The following is an 18622-nucleotide window of genomic DNA, read 5'->3' as shown; positions in this document are numbered from 1 at the left end:
GACTATGGAGTATGCGCTCATTTGCCTATTTGCCGACTCCTTGGTGAGACCTGTAAGAAGAAGGACCTCACTACAGTGACAGAAAAGCCATCGCTTGTGCACAATTCTGGAAAAACATCTAGTTTATGAGAAGAATACAAGAAGAATAAGATGACTCTAAAATACTGCAATCCACCTACCCTCATGGCAAAAAATGTTTAAATGTTCAACCTCCTCCTATTACCAGGAGGCTGCACTTCACCTTCAGACTACTTTCTTTCGTTTCTGCCACTAGACTGCATCTGTATCAACAGCAAAGTGAAGAGATCTCCCTCATTTGCAAGAAAAATGCCTTGTTCAGAAGGCCACCCCAGGACTGCACTGTTTCTAGTTTTCAGTATAAATTTACTTGTGACTAATTTATATGCATCTGATCATTTATCAGTATTTAGGGTTACCATATGTCTGGGTTTTTCCAGACGTGCCCGCTTTTTTGGCCCCCTACCCTTGTGTCTGAGCAGGTTTTTAAAATGCAAGGAAATGTCCGGGTTTTTGTTTTGCCTCTGCTTTCCCAGGCTGGCTGTTTGGGGCTGGGAGAAGTGGGCAAGGTGACTGGCAGTCGGGAGGGGTCACATGCTCTCTGCACAGGTCCTGGCAGAGAGAGAATAGGTGGGGGTATGGGTGTGGTGGGGAAAGGGGGCAGCAGAGCATATCACTGTTCCCCCCACAATCATATGTCCCTCCCCGCCTTTCCCCACACAGGTTACTCTTTTTTTGATACTGGAAATATGGTAACCTTATACGGTATTATTGTATTTTGTTATGTACAACATGCGCCTTTCCCCACAAAATTAGCCCCCCAAAATAAGGGTGAAAGTTTTAAGGCAGGGGAAGCTGCTTTCTTCACTGGAAAAGCAACGCTCCTGGAGACACTGTGCATGCCAGGTAGCTGCAACATGACTGCTCAGCAAACTGAAGGGAGGGAGTCTTATGTGAACCCTCTCACAGCTGTAGTTATTGGCTGAACATAATAGCTTGTACTCAAAGCAGCAAGTGAACTGTTGGTAATTATCTTGATGAGGCTTGCAATATGGAAACAATGCAACAGGAATTATGATAAAGAATTATTTACATTAAAGAAGTAACAGTCTTGTGACCAAAAATCTAAAGCCCCAAGCTTATGATAAAAGTTCTTGGTATTAGTTCCTAACTGAATACTTTTTCCTCAGTCTCCAATATGTATGAAAGTTTATATAAGGATAATGGCATGGTATAGCTGAAAGCAGAACTTGGACTGCTTACTGCAAAAAAACCCAAAACAAACAAACAAACAAAAAAATCGCAGGGTCCAAATAATCTCTGTTACATAAAACTGAAAGAGCACATATAATTAAAAATCCATTAGCTAGCACTTTCAGTAACTCTATTAACTTGAAGGTAGTTTCTTATGACTAGAGAATATTAAAAGTAGTCCCTGTATTTTTTTAAAAAGAAAGAGAACGACATAATGGGTCTAGTTATCTAGATCCAAGCAAAGCATTCAATATTAAATATAAAGGAGGCAAAACGTGCGTGCACGTGTGCATACCTCAAACTTTCACAGGCTTCTTATGGAAGTCTGAAGCAATATACTGATTTAGAATTAGGGTCATCCTCAATCTCCATCCCGTTCTCAGTATATAGTTTATGCTTCTTCCTTCTTGGTTTTCTTTGTATTTATATAATTAAAGTACCATTTGTTATTTGTTTAAATTTTCTTCTAAGCTTAAGTAGACATTTGAACATTTTCTTTAATTTCCATACTTTGTGACCTCCAAAACATAACACTTTTTATTACTAACTTCTTAGAGTTCCTGTAAGTTTCCCTTCTGGGTGCATCCAGATGAGCATGGAGTGTGGTATGTAGCACCACAGACCCCATCTGTGGTGCCACACACCACTCATGCAGTTGCTCCCCGCACTGCTACTTTGCACGGAAATCCCAGGATCAAAAAAACCCACACCAAAAAAAAAGCAGGGTGCATATATGGTGCCTGTGCAGAATGCCCAAAACCGGAGCCTGGCGGGCCAGAGACACAGCAGCTGCCAGGCTGGCTTCCTGCTGGAGGAGTGCTGCAGCTGCAGCTCCCGAAGGCCCCCAAGACCCAAGGTAAGACTGCTGAGGCCAGCACAGTTGCTGGCCCCAGCTTCTCTTACCCCACCTGGGGTAACCTGCCACATGCCAGTGCACATGTGGCACAGGCATTCCCTAGGGACAAGGAGCAGTGGCCCCCCCTTGTGCCACTGCTACTTGCCCCTGGGGAAACAAATGTTCCTGCCTGTCTGGCTATGCTCCTAAAGTCTAAAACCTTAGTTATACATCTATCCTGCTAATGAACTAAAATAAACCAAATAAACTCAAGATTTTTTTTTTATAATTAGCAGTTCTGTAAGAACTAAAACTACTAAAACAAAATGTAAAATAGTTTCACCTCTCGCTGGTTCATCACCCGTTTGATAGAGAAACCTGCCCGTTCTCATTCAAAACGGCTCATTTACAATTATTAATAACGTTTACTTGCCAATCTCTCTCTGGAAAGATAAGAAGTCTACCATAATCACACAAACCCAACATTATTTCTCCCATCATCTTATAGCCATCTCTACATGGATCTAAGGTTTCAAAAAAGGGGGGGTAGACAGTGTGGCACCTCATCATGTATAGCACAACCCGTTTCTCTAGTTAAAGGCATACTAGAGGCTTTACTAATATGGTAGGGGACTAGCATTATATTATTCAGTTTAAGATAAAAGCAAAGCCAAATATAACTAGTGCAACATGCACTAATTTGCTAGGTTACATATTAAGTTAAAAAAACACAACTAGGCAAAAATATTCAATAGTCAAAGGATATTGTCTCATTAGTTCTGTAATCATTATAGTTAGATATGTGTCTCATTCAGATTCACAGAACAAAATCTAGCACACTAAAGCATCTTGACAGTACTTCTAATATTTTGCTGTCAGTCACCCAAGTTAGTATCGCTACAGCTAAAAACAGTCTGCAGAGCTGTGAAATAGAAACAAGCAATTTCTGGTAATGTCTAATAGACAGCAAAATTGCAGAAGAAAGGACAGTTTGAATAGTGGAACGTTAAGACGGTTTTTAAAGGATAGAGAATCATTAACACCTGGGGACTGGAAACAAATTAACAGGAAACAGGGAGATGACAATAATTCAAGTCAATTTATTCTTGCAGAACTATCTGAACAGAAATACTGCTCCTCCTTCCAGGCATTTGGTTTTAACATTTGGGTGAAGTAGGAAGCAAAGAGGGGTGGAACCGCACCACTGGATCCCCTCTGGATCCATCCCTGCCTATTTCCAAGTCTGAGACTAGAAGTCTACTATAGCAACCTTTGCCTCTCTCAGTACGAGATTTCTACTGTTTGCCCACCTAGAGTGATTTTCATCCAAACAGATTCTGTTTTATTTGTGCCATTGCTTCCTTTACAGTTAGCCAGTTTTACTGTAAGCAAAACTAATTTTTAAAATATTTTTTCACAAAAAGAACAAGCAGGAAGAAATATAATTACATCTGGTATCAATAAAAGTCAATGTCAATATACTTTGAATCAGTTGTGTCGGGGTTGTGCTTGTCCAAGGGCATTCAGAAATAAAAATGATTCCAGCCACACGTGGGTAAAAGAGCTAACAGGCTGACCAGCATGGACTATACTGTGAGCATCTGTTGAAAAGAGATTCAACAAAAAGTAAAAGTAGGTTCTCATGTGGATATTCAATACATCCACTTTCTTGTGCAAATTCAATACATATCTCACAGTAAGTACTGAGTGGTAATCAATGACTCAATGCCTGGTTGGGAGGAGGTATAAAGTGGGGTTCCCCAAAGGTCTGTACAGGGTCCACCATTGTTAAATACCTCCATAGTTTGGATGATGGGATTGAGTGCACATTTTGGCAAATCTGCATGTTACAAGTTGGAAGGAGTTGCAGACACTATGGAGGGTAGGGTTAGGATCCATGACTGGGATAAACTGGAAAAAATGATTTGCAATCAACCAGATGCAATTCATCAAGGTCAAATGCAAAGTTCTGTATTTGGGACAGAATAATTGTATGCACAAATACAAACTGTGGAATGACTGGTTAGGCTGCAGTGCTGCAAAGAAGGACCTTGAACATTGGCCACGGCTTGTTTGCAGTGAACCAACAGTTCTCAGAAAGTGTAAAATAAATCTGGAATTTGGGCTGGCAGATAGATTCTCTTGTTAGACCTGTCAGAAGTTCTACCTGCTGCCCAGCAGAGTGGTAGGTTGACAGGATGGTTGAAGAAGGTAGCTTCCTGTCACAGGGAGTATGGTTATTTTCTCAATAGCTCTGTTTCCCTACACAAGGATGAATATGGCACAAGATAAGCAGGATGCTTTTGAGCTTGGGGCTTATGGGCTTTTTTTTCATGGCAGGCACATATATTCAGAGGGAAAGTTGCCCTATATTGTAATTGTATGTGGGACTTAATCAGTATGAAAGCTAAGCAGTTCTGCCCTCTCCAACGGGATATCCTGAATTGTATTTTTACCTCCTGGAACAAACTGGAGTCAGATTATTATTACCAAGACCACAGCCACAGAACATAATACAAACAGAACACCCTCCACCACCTGTGAAGAAGTCTGGGCCACCAGTCAGCCACAAACACCATCCAAGAGCTTATACCTGAAATAGGATTTTTGAGTCTATATGAGACCATACTATCAGGCTAACAGTGTCTGCTAGTTTGTCTTCCAATGGAAGACTCACTAATAAGTAAGGTTTCCAGCCCAGCAAGCCTCAACCTCTTACCTTCTTGTCTGTGCGATTGCTTCTAAACCATTCGGGTTTTTGTTGGCAGCTATCACACCCCATGATAATGGTGTTGATTGAGTTTAGAAAAACCTCGAAGGAATCTGATAGCACTTGTCTACCTTCCTGGCCACAGAAGCAGAGGTTTCTGGCATCCACCATGACACTTTGGCCAGAAACATCTTGTCTTGCTAACAAGTGGAGCCAACTTCCTGGAAAAGAACTGCTGTAAAATATCCACTAACTCGTGCGTAGACTCCTCAACTATCTCTGGATGAATCTAAATAGCTTGTGCCACACATCTCACAAGGTCCTGAAAGCATCTGAAGTCAGCTAATTAGAGGTATCATGAATGGACCACCACCTCATGCACAAGAAGACAGTGAGTTATAATCAACATATTTCTCTAGGTGGAAAGCCAAGTCAGGGAGGTGTTTCTCCTCTGGTTACATTGAACCTAAAGGCATTAAGAGTGATAGCCTGGGAATCAGCGACTACAGATGTTGACTACAACTTGTCCTTCTGTCCCTGGCTAGGGAGCCCAGGGCCAATAGGGCCACTTCAGTATCCCCAGGTCTAGGCCCTAACCCTCCAAATCTAGATGCTATGGGCCTTGTGATGGTGGTTTTTGTCACCCAGTAACTCTTCCCTTAATTTTGCTGATAAAAAGCACAATCAAATACTATCTTTCTGTAGTATAGGATTTAAGCAACACTGCACTTAAATGCAATTTTAATAAACACTTACAATATTTATTCAGATCTTTTAGATACACATCGGCTTTATGAAAAGAAAAAATATTCTTTTTCCTTCATAACATCTGCTCAGTCTCCATTTACTGTTTTTTCCTCCATGTTGTCCAAGAAACAGAATGATAATATATTGGCAGAAAGTGACTGATGATATACACCAATCTTTTGCCTTCAGTTACCCCATCCCCCAGCTCAATTACCTTATAGCCGAGATGTAAAAATCCCTACTCTATCGGATGCAAGGAAGAACTTCTTTATGGTGAGGGTGACCAGTACCTGAAATGGACTTCCCAAGGAGGTCTTACAGCCCTCAACTCTGGAAGTCTTCAATAGGAGAGTGGGCAGACCCCATACTGGGATCATTTCATCTCAGCAGTATTCCTGCCAAGAGTAGGAAGGGTGGAGTGGACTTGATGATCTTTCGAGGTCCCTTCCAGCCCTTAATTTCTATGATGCTATGACTTTATTATTCTATAACAGGTTGACAGAAGGTTGGTTTTTATAATAAAACTCTAGAGGTAATTAATACAGGAGAAATATTCTCATTGAAAGAGGGAAAATACCCACAAACAGTAACTTTGTGTAAAGCGCATCAAGAATAAATGGATCAAGGGTAGCAAAAAGCCAGTGGGGAGTCTATCTACATTTTCAAGTATTGCTAGAGGTACAAATAACTTTCAAACAGAACACCCTCAAGTAATACCAGGAACACAATGCACTTAATAAAATCATTTTCTCAGATTGGTCCAAGTCAATGAACAGCTAATATTGCTCAAGATGAGACTTGCTCTTCGAACTCTTTGCTCAAGGACAATATTGTATGAGGAAAGCCTTTTATATAGAGGACTTGTATATCTGACCCAGTGATTTTAGACCCCTAAGAAGGTGGAATTTAATAATGAGGGTAATAGTAAACCTCCTAGTTACATCAACATTTCTTCTTTACCATTTATTTGATGCAGTATATTGGTATTCTGTTATACCTGAAGGAAGCTACGTTGATGGGCTGACAATTTATTGAAGGCCCAGATTGTTTGGAGTCCTTTGAGAGAACTTTTGTCTGCATTTCATTGCTTTGTCATATGTAAAACACTTATTGGAAAAATTTGGTTTCAACTTATAACTCCTGGTCATATTTGAATAGAATCCGAAACAGTCTAATTTTAAAAATTCTCCAAGCTAAAGTTGTGATATAGAAATCCAAAAAGAAAAAGGCTAAATGAAGCTAGAAAACTCAGGAAAGATGGGCTGGGAAAAGAATCCTATGTACTTATTTAAAATGTTATTTAAGATGCTGAAAGAAGCACTTAAAAATAAAGTCATGTACCTCCTCTCAATTGTTTTACAGTGTTTCATACAGAGTGTTATATCAAGTTACAAAGTAAGAACAAAGTCCATAATTGATGCAAGATGCAAAACTGGAAGAAGTTACATTTCTTAATAACTTCAAAAATTGTTTCCCAACTTATAAGGGATAATAGGCTGCAGTCATTCTATTACAGATACTGAATGCTCAACAGCCCTTTGAAGCATCATTATTTCAGTTCTTATTCATACGGGTGGAGTCTTTTTTCTATGTTGGAAGTAGAAAGACTGATGTTGATCCCTCTGGGTTCATATCAGTTCTTGGCAAGTATGATATGACTCACTGCAGCACCGAAAAGTTTCATAGGAAAAGCCTATAAACATTATATTAGGTATTCATTGCACGTAATAAGCTAATGTGGAGTTAACATATAGGCTGAGCACAACATTTCCAATTCTGAAAAGTGCTAAGCACTGTGCAGGAAAGGGTCGAAAGACTTCTACTTTTCTGCTAAAAGCCTTAGACATGTCTGAAAATTGCACAGAACATACTACACTTTTTGTTTCTCTTCCATTGAGTAGCACCCTACTTTGCAAATAATCCCATTGAGAACAATGGGACTATTCAAGGAGTAGGATTTTGTTCGGCATTAATAAGCATGACAGAATCTGATTTGTAGGAACAACAAGTAAGAAGAAAAAGATAGACCAGCTGTGATTTTTTATATATATATTTTATATGTATAAGAGAGAGACAAAGACAGAGAGAGAGAGAGAGAGAGAGATTCACCCTAAAGTGATTTAATTTTTTACTTTATGCAACCAGAACAAAGGAGTATTTTAAATTCTGCTGATTTACTAGAGACATTTGTACTCTAAAAATTTCACAGATAGTTCTGAATATTCATTAAATTTGCTTTTTATGTAACATTTACTTTTATCTTACTTAACATAGTGTTGGGTGGGTGGAAACTTACTGTCAAGGACAGGTGAAGTGTTCTGAACTGGCTCCAGACCTAACAATGCACTTACCATAAAATAATAAAAAGATTGATGAAAAACAGCACAACACAACCGCTACTTAGAGGAGAAGAACAGATTGAAGGAATAAATGTCACACAAATCCAAATCCAGCAATGAAAGGAAGTATCTTTAAGTTACAGAAATACAGTCTCTGCCACCTCATTCCACATCAGCCCTTACCAGTAGTTAGGGGACCTAGAGAGTCATTGCCAAACAATATTTCACAATAAAAAGAATGTTTGAGGAAGACTTAATCACCATTTCAGATCTTTCTGAAATGAAAAGCATGCTTGATACATCACTAAAACCAAGATTTTTGCCACCCTGACATCTGGGCAAAAGAGAGAATACACGAGATACTCAAGGAAAAAGTAGGAAAACTAAAATGAAGAATATATTATGAGAAAGAAAATCAAAAGTAACAATTTGCCCTAACATGGAGACCCAAGTTGATGGAACACCATAACCATAAATCAGTGGGGGTGGCAGACAGGGCAACCATCCCAGGTGCTGACCTGGGAAGAGGGGCAGGGGGCTAAAATAAGTGTCTGCTGCTGGTAATTGTTATTGTAGCAGCAACTGGAAGTCACTGCTGCCCCCGTGCTATGGTTGCCCAGGTGCATTCCTACACTGTTGCCATAAACCATAAACAAGAGAATAAGACTCACTGGAGTATCAACAGATAAAATGCCTACTCCTTTTCACTGAAGTACATCTATCAAATGTCAGCCACCTTAGATGTTAAGAAATGCCTGTAAAAATGTGGACTACAAAGGGTAACTACATCTTTTTTAAAGGTATCATCTTGTTCTCAGGGTTCATATTTTTTAAAGTAAAAAAAGCCTTTATGGTTCCAGAGAAAACCTCCAAAAAATGACCGAAGTGCCAGTAACACAGTGTAAACAGCCTAAAACGGATCCTGTTTATGTCAAGGTAATAGTAATTCAAGTGGCTAACAATGATAATTTAAAGTTAAAATTGTGAATTATTTCACTGAGGGGTTATAGCTCACAAGAAAGGAGAGGGATAATTACATGGTGAATACCTACTGTGAGTGAGTTTTCACTTTGGTGCTTGCATTATACAGTGCATCAGAAAATTCCAACTCTTAATTTTTCCCTAACTGAAATAGACCCAAGCTGAAGTCTCACATAAGAGTATCGAACTCCCTCCAACCTGGAGCGAAGCCCAGGAAGCGAGAATGATTTTTTCCTAACAATTTGAATATTTTAGAATCATAAAATAGAAGGACTAGAAGGGATCTGTAAAATCACCAAATCCAGTTCCCTGCCATGAGCAAGAAGTTATTGGGCTCAAACAAGCTCAACAAGGTACTTATCCAGCCTCATCTTAATCGCATCTAAGGATGGTGACTACACCCTCTGCTGGGTGTGTTTCTGGTAACCCTTACAGAAAAAGTTTTTTCTTATGTCCAGCCTAAATTTTCCCTCAATTAGCTTGTGCCCATTGGTCCTCATCCTCCTTTCAGGTTCCTTCTTGAAGAGTTGCTCCCCTGGATTTTGATGTTCACCCCTAACGTACTTGTAGGCAGCTCTGAAGTCCCCCCTCAGTCTTCTCTTACTCAGACTGAACAGGCCCAGTTCCCAGAGTCTCTTCTCAGAAAGCCTATCCTCTAGGCCTCTATTCATATGGGTGGCCCTCCTCTGTACCTTCTCGAGCTTATCCACATCCTTCTTGAAGTGTGGTGCCCAGAACTGGACACAGTACTCCAGCTGTGGTCTCACCAACGCCAAAGTGTGGAAGGAATACCCCTCTGGATCTATTGGCAACACATCAGCTGATGCACATCAGAGCTGTTTGCCCTGCTAGCAAATTCATCGCACTGTTGACTCCTGTTCATCTTCCGGTCGATTGTGACCCCCAGGTCCTGTTCAGATGCTGTGTCAGCCAGTGGGCCACCACCCATCATGTAGTTATGGTGAAGGTTCTTCCTACCCAGGTGAAGAACCCTGTACTTCTCCCTGTTACTCGTCATCTGATTCCATTCTGCCCAAAAACCTGTCTGTCAAAGTCATCCTGGATCTTTACCCTATCCTCTGATGTGCCCACATTTCCCCACAGTTTAGTATCATCTGCAAGCTTAATCACTGAGCTTTCCAACCCCTCATCCAAGTCATTAATAAGTATGTTGAAGAGCACAGGTCCAAGCACAGATCCCTGAGGGACACCACTGCAGACAGCCCTCCAGGAGGAGGCCATCCCATCGATTACAACTCTCTCGGATTGGCCTCTAAGCCACTTGTCCATCCACCACACTGTAGACTGGTCCAGCCCAGGAGCCTCCAACTTAGTCAAGAGGATCTCGTGGGAAACAGAATCAAAGGCTTTACTGAAGTCTAAGTAAATGATATCAACCTCGTGACCCTCGTCCAGCTGGTTAGTTACCTGGTCACAGAAAGGACAGCGGTTCAGGCATGATCTACCTTTGACAAAGCCGTGTTAGTTACTTCTAAATACCCCACCGGCTGCCGGCTTGTAATTGATGACCTCCTTAACAAATTTTTCAAATGTTTTTTCCCAGGACTGAAGTCAGACTGACCGGTCTATAGTTTGCAGGGTCATCCCTCTTCTCTTTCTTGAAGATAGACACCATGTTGGCCCTCTTCCAGTCATCCAGGACAACTCCCAAGTTTCACAACCATTCAAACAGCTTTACCAATGGCCCTGCTATAAGCTCAGCTATAAGCTCAGCCAGTTCCTTCAGGGCTCCTACTTTTCTCAAAGGTAAAAGTATATTAAGGACTCCTAAACTTTCATGAATCTATTCCGTTCGTATTTTCTTGTTGCAAAGCCAGAGACCTTGTATATCTTACATGAATTACTAGAGGTACTGTGAATCACTTCTTCGTGACTTCAAAACTGAATTATATTGCTGTAACTGGGCTGCATTTTAGGTCTATTCAGAAAATAGCAAAATGGAGGCTTAAGCAGAATACCCTGTCGCTAGCCTATTACAGTACAACCTCATTACAATGAACTCCTATGGAACCACTGTAAGAAAATCTAGTTTTGTGGTAATATTTCTGGTTTAAATGCCTTTATGTTGTAATAATGTTGCATGCCTCAGTTTCCCTGACTAGCTCGGGGGAGTGGCAGGGAGAATTTAGAGAGATTGGAACCATGGCTGCTTTTCTAAGGGACAGAAGACATATTGAGTGACAAAGAAGGGAAGTGTCATATTGACAATTCAACAAGGTGAGCTACGTAAACATATTTTCCAGACGACATGCAGGTGGTGTCAAGAGAAGCATAAAACAATGGACAAAGCAGATTGAAGAGCTTAGAATCCCTAAGAGACTGTAGGAGAAAAGCCAGGCTAACTTTGGGGTATTTAGAGGCGGTGTAGGCTGTATTGGGGACAGAGGTGCTGCTTAACCCTTTGGAGGGGAGAAAGGACTTTGCTTTTCATGCTACGGTTGCCCGATAAATGCCTCTGTTGAAGAGAAGCCATCTGCTTGGGAAAGGAGTTCACCCACAAGTCCCCTTTGAAGAGGTAAAGTTCTGGTCTCAGGAGCTGCACTGAGGTTCTGTCATGGCTCTAAAGGACAGCCGTGGGTAACCAGGGAAGGTCAGGGACCAAATGGTTGAGTCTTGAAGTCACATGAATTCAGAAGCTCATGCCACTCTGGAAGCCACACCTCGCCAGGCTGGAGGGGCTACTTAGAGTAAGACTAGACAAAGCTGGGAGTCCCAAGCAAACAGTTCCCTAAGGGAATTTATGACAACCAAGAGAGAAGAGTTGTTTTGTGGTTTTTTTCGAAGAGGATACACAAGCAGCAAGGATTGCTGTGGGTGATGTTTTTTATTGGACTAGCTGCATAACTGAAATAGATTTAGACAAGCTGCTGTAAATTACAACTTTTATACTCATTAAAGAAAAGTGTAATTACTGTAAGTTAAGAAACTGTAATATTTTGTATCTGAAATGTTGACAAATGCGTTGTTTATACTAAAAAAGATCAGTATTGTTCTTACCTTCCAGAGGTCAGGTGATCCTTCAATGAGTTTGGCTTTCGTTTTACAGTACTTTAAAGCTAAGTGCAAACATTCTGTGCCATAATCCAGGTCATAGTCATTGCACTGTAGTAATTAAAAATAAGAAAAAAAAAAAGCTTTTATACTCTTGAAACATAACTGCAACATCACTTTGTATGAGAATATTTTTTATCCTGATTTAAATTAGGGAGGGGGGAGGGTGTGTAAACACCATATATTTCTTCTCAAACGTGTGCACAGAGAACTCTTCAGTAACAAAGTTCCATGTTAGCAACAACCTAGATGGTGAGGACTGTACTGAAGCATACCCATTTCTCAAGTGGCTAGAAGGAACACTTCACAGCTCAAGTAATGAGGATTCTAGCCAATAAGCTGGATGCAGTAACCTCTGAACTGCAGTACAAAAGCTGGTCTTATCATTTGAGGACATCTAAATGTTGAGGGCTTGTACAACAAGAATACTAGGACTGTGAAGCTAACATAGTGTCTCCTTAGCCAAGGTACCCTCAGAGACCCAAAGTAGAAGCTATGGGTTCTTCAAGGAGGTGCTTCTGACTTCTTGAACCTCAGGCTGCTCTGGTCCTGGTATAAACTGAGTGGCCTCTAGTCTACTCCATGATTTGAGGACTATTTATTAGCTGAGAAGGGATCCACATTCTTCTTTTCCAAACCAAGAGGAGGTGGGAGAAAGGATGCCAGTGGAGAGAGCTTCACTTGGGAAATACTTAAGTGTCTCCCTGTGGACAAATAACATCCTGAGGAGAGCAAATTAACGACTGAATTAATTAAATTCCCTCTGTTCCCTCTCTTCCACTCAGGCTAGAAAAGGAAAAAGAAAAACAGCTCAATACAACAAAAATTATTTTTAAGAATTAAGCTGGTCAAATATATAAGCAGAAATTGCAATCCAATTCACTTAGTCTTGTTCTTGTATAGCTAAACTGTTTGAGGAAATGCGTAAGTCAAGAAAATTTCCTTTGCTTCTGCTCAGATTTTGTAATGTCTCAATGAAATAAGTATTATTTCAGAAAAATGCATCCAAACACCTATTAATAAATGGAAACGTCTCATGAAATCCTAATTGTATTTTTTACAATATTTACAATATTTTTTCCCAGTCCGTGTCAGAGGTTGCAACCAACAACAACAACAAAAGATTCTTTAACATACCAAATATAAGGGAAAGAATGAATATAGCAACATATTTCCCAGAGTAGGTTTTAACAGCTTTGAGTAAGTACTTAGGACCATGAAATTAGGAGAATGAAATAAGTTATAATACATGACAAAGAGGGAGGCCATGTTTCAGGAACCTTGTGGCATTAACAGTAGCAATATAAAGGTGTCACAATGTTATTTAAATTCCACAGAATTTACATGTTCAAGAACTAAATAATGCCAACAACAAATGTAATGGAGTGGAGAATTAGGCACCTCAATATGGGGATTTAAGTTTCAAATATACAAAGATTTAGAGGCAAAATGTTAAAAAAAAAAAAAAAAAATCACCAGTAAGACCTGTGATATTCAAGTGGGTCTACATGCCAGAAGTTTGTTACTAGACATTTTCTATCATTAGGAGATTATTTATGTATACTAGTTATTTCCTAGTAATATGCTGAAACGCTACACAATCACAAATCAGAAAGATTCCACTGCCTTAAAATGAATGAACAAGATAAAGTTTTAGGAATTTGTATCTTTAAAATCACTAGCATATAATTAAAATTGTTTTTATTTTTAAATGCATGTGTACCAAATGATACAGGGGCAAGATGGAACAATTTCAGCTTTTTAGCAAAACATTAATTATATATCATTACTAGGGGAAATGTTTCATAAAGAGGATAAACCATCATTAGGGTATGACTGACTTCAAGAAATGAAATTAAATCAGACACAAAGCACAGAAATAACTAAAAACATATTTCACTAACACTTGTACTCTTGTGACATTTACCACTATGAACTAGCTCTAATTGTTTAAACCTAAATGCACTAGTTTTATGGGACAGTCTATGGAAATTATGTCAGCTAAGAAAAGAAGTGAAAAGACAGGACAGTCTCAACTCAAAGTCACTTAGATTCTTATTAACAGACCTGAATACAAGTAAAATTTTAATACTATTTTTAATGTGCTTTCTTTAGAAGCTTTGCTGGTTCTCAGAGAAATTCATAACATGAGATTCAACCTTACCTGCAGAATGTTTGATATAAAAAAGCAGAACATTTATAGGTAATAGTCCCACCAACTCCTGCATCCCAAACACCATCAGCTTAATTCTCTAAAAGGCCTGAGCCTTGGAACTACTTCAGTCTTCAGACAAATCATCATATGGTTCCTTTTTTTATTCTTTCCCTCTCCCCTCACCTTCTCATGAGCTGGTCACATGGTACAGTTTCCTGTAACTATCACAGACACGAGGCTCAATGACACTGGGAGAGTTTAAGCTCTGGAGCAGATATTTGAGACAGCAGATACACAGCTGGAAATCTGGTGCAAACTATCTCCAGAACAAAAGGAGAGCAGATGTCTTCAATAATAAAGAGGAAAATAAGTTATTTAAAGATATGTTTGAGAAGCTGGATATTCAAAATACTAAAATGTGTGCATCTTTGGTTACTGGAGGACTTGAAGATGACCCATGCTTCTTTTAAGACCTAGATGCTTGCATTTTATTATATTCTAACCAAAACTCCTCTCAAGATGCGCAAAAAGCCTCAGCAACAATGAATGGTCATAAATTCACTGAAATGTATGTACTCTGTATTGTATGCTGAGGCTTACCTATAGTTTTGTGGTATTTCACTCCCAGCAGATTTACTTTGGAGTTTATTGCAAAATATCAAAGCCCTGCCCAAAAGCAGCACAAGGTTAGTTTTCAAACATTATTTCATAGAATCATAGAAAATTAGGGTTGGAAAGGACTTCAGGAGGTCAGCTAGTCCAAGCCCCTGCTCAAAGCAGGACCATCCTCAACTATATCATCCTACTCAAGGCTTTATCTAGCTGGGTCTTAAAAACCTTCAAGGATGGAGATTCCACAACCTTTCACCATCAGGTAATTGAAGGTTGCTATTAAACCCCACTCAGTCTTTCTTCTCTTCTTCAGACAAGAATCCAGCTCTTTCAGACTCTCCTTGTAAGTCATGTGCCCTAGCCCCTTAACCATTTTTATTGCCCTCCACTGGCCCCTTTCCAATTTGGCCACATCCCTTCTGTATTGCAGGAAGGGGCAAGACTGGATACAGTATTCGAGATGTTGCCTTAACAGTGCTGAATAGAGGAGGATAATCATTTCCCTTGATCTGCTGGCAATGTTCCTACTAATGCATCCCAGTATACCATTAGCCTCATGGACAACAAGGGAACGTTGTTGGCTCATATTCAGCTTGTTGTCCATTATAAAGGTTCTTTTCTACAGAGCTGCTGCTTAGCCAATAGGCCCCCAGCCTGAACCAGTGTACGGGACTGTCCCATCCTAAGGACTTTGCACTTGCCCTTACTGAGCCTCATGGATACATCCAATGAGTGTGCACGTAAGGTTTGCAGCACCTCAAAGCTGTTGAGGCACTGCAAACCACATTCAGCTGGTGGGAACCTGTTCACAGTGCCACAAACAAAAATTTGACACTGGGCAATTCCAATGTCAAAAAAGAAAAGTGGTATGGTATGTGCAGCAGCAGCAGCATCATGTGTCGCCAGAAACAGAACCTGGCTGGCCAGAGCCATGCTCTGGCTGCTGGCCAGGCTCTGAATGGCTGGATCTGTGCCACTGCTGCCCCAGGAGGCCTCAGGATCCCAGGTAAGGTTGCTAGGGCCAGCACAGGTGCTGGCCCCAGCCTCCCCCACCCCACCCTCAGACAAAAGACAGTAATACAAACATGGTGCTGGTGCTATTGCTATTGCTGTGGGAAGAGCATGCCCCTGCACATGCACACACCCTATGAGATTTGTTTTGATCCAATCCTCCAATTTGTCTAGATCTCTCTGGATCCTAGCCCTACCCTCCAGTGTATCCACTACTCCCCCAGCTTCATGTCATCGACAAACTTGCTGAGGATGTACTCCATTCCATCTTCTATGTCACTGATGAAGGTAATGCACAAAACTGGTCCCAGGAGCAATCCCTAGGGCACTCCACTTGATACCAGCTGCCAACTAGACATTGAGCCATCGACTACTACCCTCTGAGCCCAAAGATCCAGCCAGTTTATCTACCTTACAGTCCATTTATCCAACCCATACTTCCTTAGTTTGCTTGCAAGAATATTGTTGGAAACTGTACCAAAAACTCGCTAAAGTCAAGATATATCACATCCACTGCTCTCCCCGCATCCACAAAGCCAGTCAGCTCATCACTAAAGGCAATCAGGTTGGTTAGGTATGACTTGCCCTTGGTGAATCCATGCTGACTGTTCTCCATTTAATCAAGGTAAATTATATTATTTTGCAATCATTTGATAAGATCCACCCTACTTTTTGAGAAACCCAGGTGAAACGTGGTTTTAACAGACTAGGAAAGGTATTCAAAGTGTAGGCCATACGTGGGTCAGATGCAACATGAGCCATGGGTAACATATACCATGTCATGACCTGACCTGAGCTTGACCTGTGCAGCAATGATCTAAGTTGAGCATGCACTGTAAACAGTGATAAGGTACACTAATATAATACAGCAAAAGCTCTGTTATCAGGCATACATGGGGAATGGGGGGTGCTCGATAAACGAATATGCTGGTTAACTGAGAGGTGTCTTTGCCTGGTCGGACAAAGCGCCACTCCCATCGCACCTGGTGCGTCAGTGTGCCAGGGGACAGGCACCGTGTCATCCCTCCCGTGGCATCAGTGTGCTGGGGGACAGGGAGCGGGGCCCTGCGCAGGCTGCTTTGCCCTGGGCCGTGGTGCAAAGTGGGGCTCAGTGAAACCAGAAGTCGCATTTCCAGTTTTGCTTTTGCTGAATTGACTGGCGTCAACCAGCATGCTGGTTAATAGAGCATGCTGGTTAATGAAGTGCCGGATAACCAGCTTGTACTGTACAAGGAAATGGAAAAGGTATAGCTCTGAAGCATAACCAAATATAGAAAACTGTGTTAGGTATCTAATCACGGTTAAACTGAGACAGCAGATTTCTCCAAAGCTCAGTGACAAAGCAAAACCAAATCATGACAAGTCCTCAAGGAAACTGAGAAACCTGGCCAGTGGACCTGTTTTACCCTTAAATCCAAGGTGACATAAGCACTGTGTTTATTAATGTAAGTCATTGCTATTGTGTATCCTAGTAAGCAGAGACCTACTTAATTCAGGATTTTGTGGAAATCACAAGATCAGGCCTTGTCTGCAAATTTGGGCATTGTTCACAAAAGTAAAAAAAAAAATCTTACTAAAAATAAAGTGCTGGTTCTCCAGTGGGAGCCAGCAGTCCTCATGACCGCTGCCATCTGGCCTCACAGCCCACCAGCAAGAAGACAGCCACCAACGTAAAGGTGACTGCCATCTTGGCTGCTCCCCCACCCCTTCCCCTTGCTGCTGATTGGCTGAGCAGGCTACCCATCACACAGCCCTGCCCTTCTCCTCCAATCAGCATCAAGGGGTGGGGCTACACAACAGACAGCTCTCTTAGGTAATCAGCAGCGAGGGGCAGGGACTCGCAATGGGCAGCCCTCTTGGGCAATCAGCAGTGAGGGGTGGGCTCACCATGAGATGGCCACAAAATCATCTCCACATACCGCAAGCAGGCCACAAAAATCCCTTTCGTTCACTGCAACTTAAGTACATCCCATCTAATAAAGTTTTCAAGCTGTGACTGGAATAGTGTCACTGGTCATCAGTCTTACTCCCAACCCCATTTAAAACTTGGAGTAACAAAAAGTTGCTGATAATGCTCACACTAACATGCAAAGCAAAGATGTTTGACTAAGTTGTGAAAGGCTGAGACACTATAGTATTTAAATCTGTAAATTGGTTTAAAAATATTGTGCAAGTGATAGCTTTACTGAGATTTCCATGTGCAAAAACTGAAGAAACTGGACCTCTCCAAAATAGCAACAGCTAATGCATATCACCTCTCTCCTCTGCCTGTTATGATTTGCAGGAAACCATAATTATGTTGTTTCCAACATAATCCCTTTAGCAACTAAAAACTGTGTTCTTTTTCATTAAGTTAAAAGGCACTAGTTCTTTTGGCCTTCATAATCATTAAAATATATTAAATGCATTTGTGAGATCAAATGGGTAACTTCTGGAATCCATTCCCAGTCCAACCCATTTAATTTGAAATAACAAAAATTCTCAGGGTTTTTTGTTTCATCACTCTTAAAGTAGAGCATTTCGTTTTAATTTTAAAAGTTATTTGTGCTTAAGAGCTGCTCTGATACGTACTTCTATATTCTTATTGCAATGTTCTTGTGTATCTTTTAAAAATAATTATTGATTCTAGAATTCCCATACATATGACGATTATAACATATACCTCCTTCAACTCTGAAAGTAAAAGCCAATTGAAGATCACTCCTATGCTAAGATCATTAAGACATGCAAAATTAACTAAAACTTTCTGATTTTTGTTCCTGTTCCTTGCAAACCAAGCAAGTTTCCACTGCTGATGTGCCAGAGTACATATTCTGAACACAAACAATTAGTCACTGTCAAGAACATTTTATTAAGTTATAAAACAATGTAGACACATAGGATCTAAC

The 18622-nt window shown here is 40.6% G+C and overlaps 1 protein-coding gene across 14 annotated transcripts in view; it reads right to left on the bottom strand.

Annotated features, from left to right (window-relative positions):
• Positions 1-18622, bottom strand: part of CRPPA (CDP-L-ribitol pyrophosphorylase A) — a 239402-nt gene that overhangs the window by 149370 nt on the left and 71410 nt on the right. For 12 of the 14 annotated variants that reach the window (XR_016442294.1, XM_090046867.1, XM_090046858.1 and 9 more), the window contains one exon: positions 11903-12007. The exons of the other annotated variants lie outside the window; for them this stretch is intronic. Coding sequence is in view for 11 of the 12 variants with exons in the window: in XM_090046867.1 (XP_089902993.1) it covers positions 11903-12007 (105 nt within the window). In the remaining variant the exon portion in view is untranslated. The remainder of the gene's footprint in view (positions 1-11902; positions 12008-18622) is intronic. 14 annotated transcript variants of the gene reach the window in all.

Source organism: Crocodylus siamensis, chromosome 5 (genome assembly GCF_052110815.1).
Source record: "Crocodylus siamensis isolate JL-2025a chromosome 5, ASM5211081v1, whole genome shotgun sequence".
Taxonomy (NCBI): Eukaryota; Metazoa; Chordata; order Crocodylia; family Crocodylidae; genus Crocodylus; species Crocodylus siamensis.
This window is presented reverse-complemented; position numbering and strand designations above follow the sequence as displayed.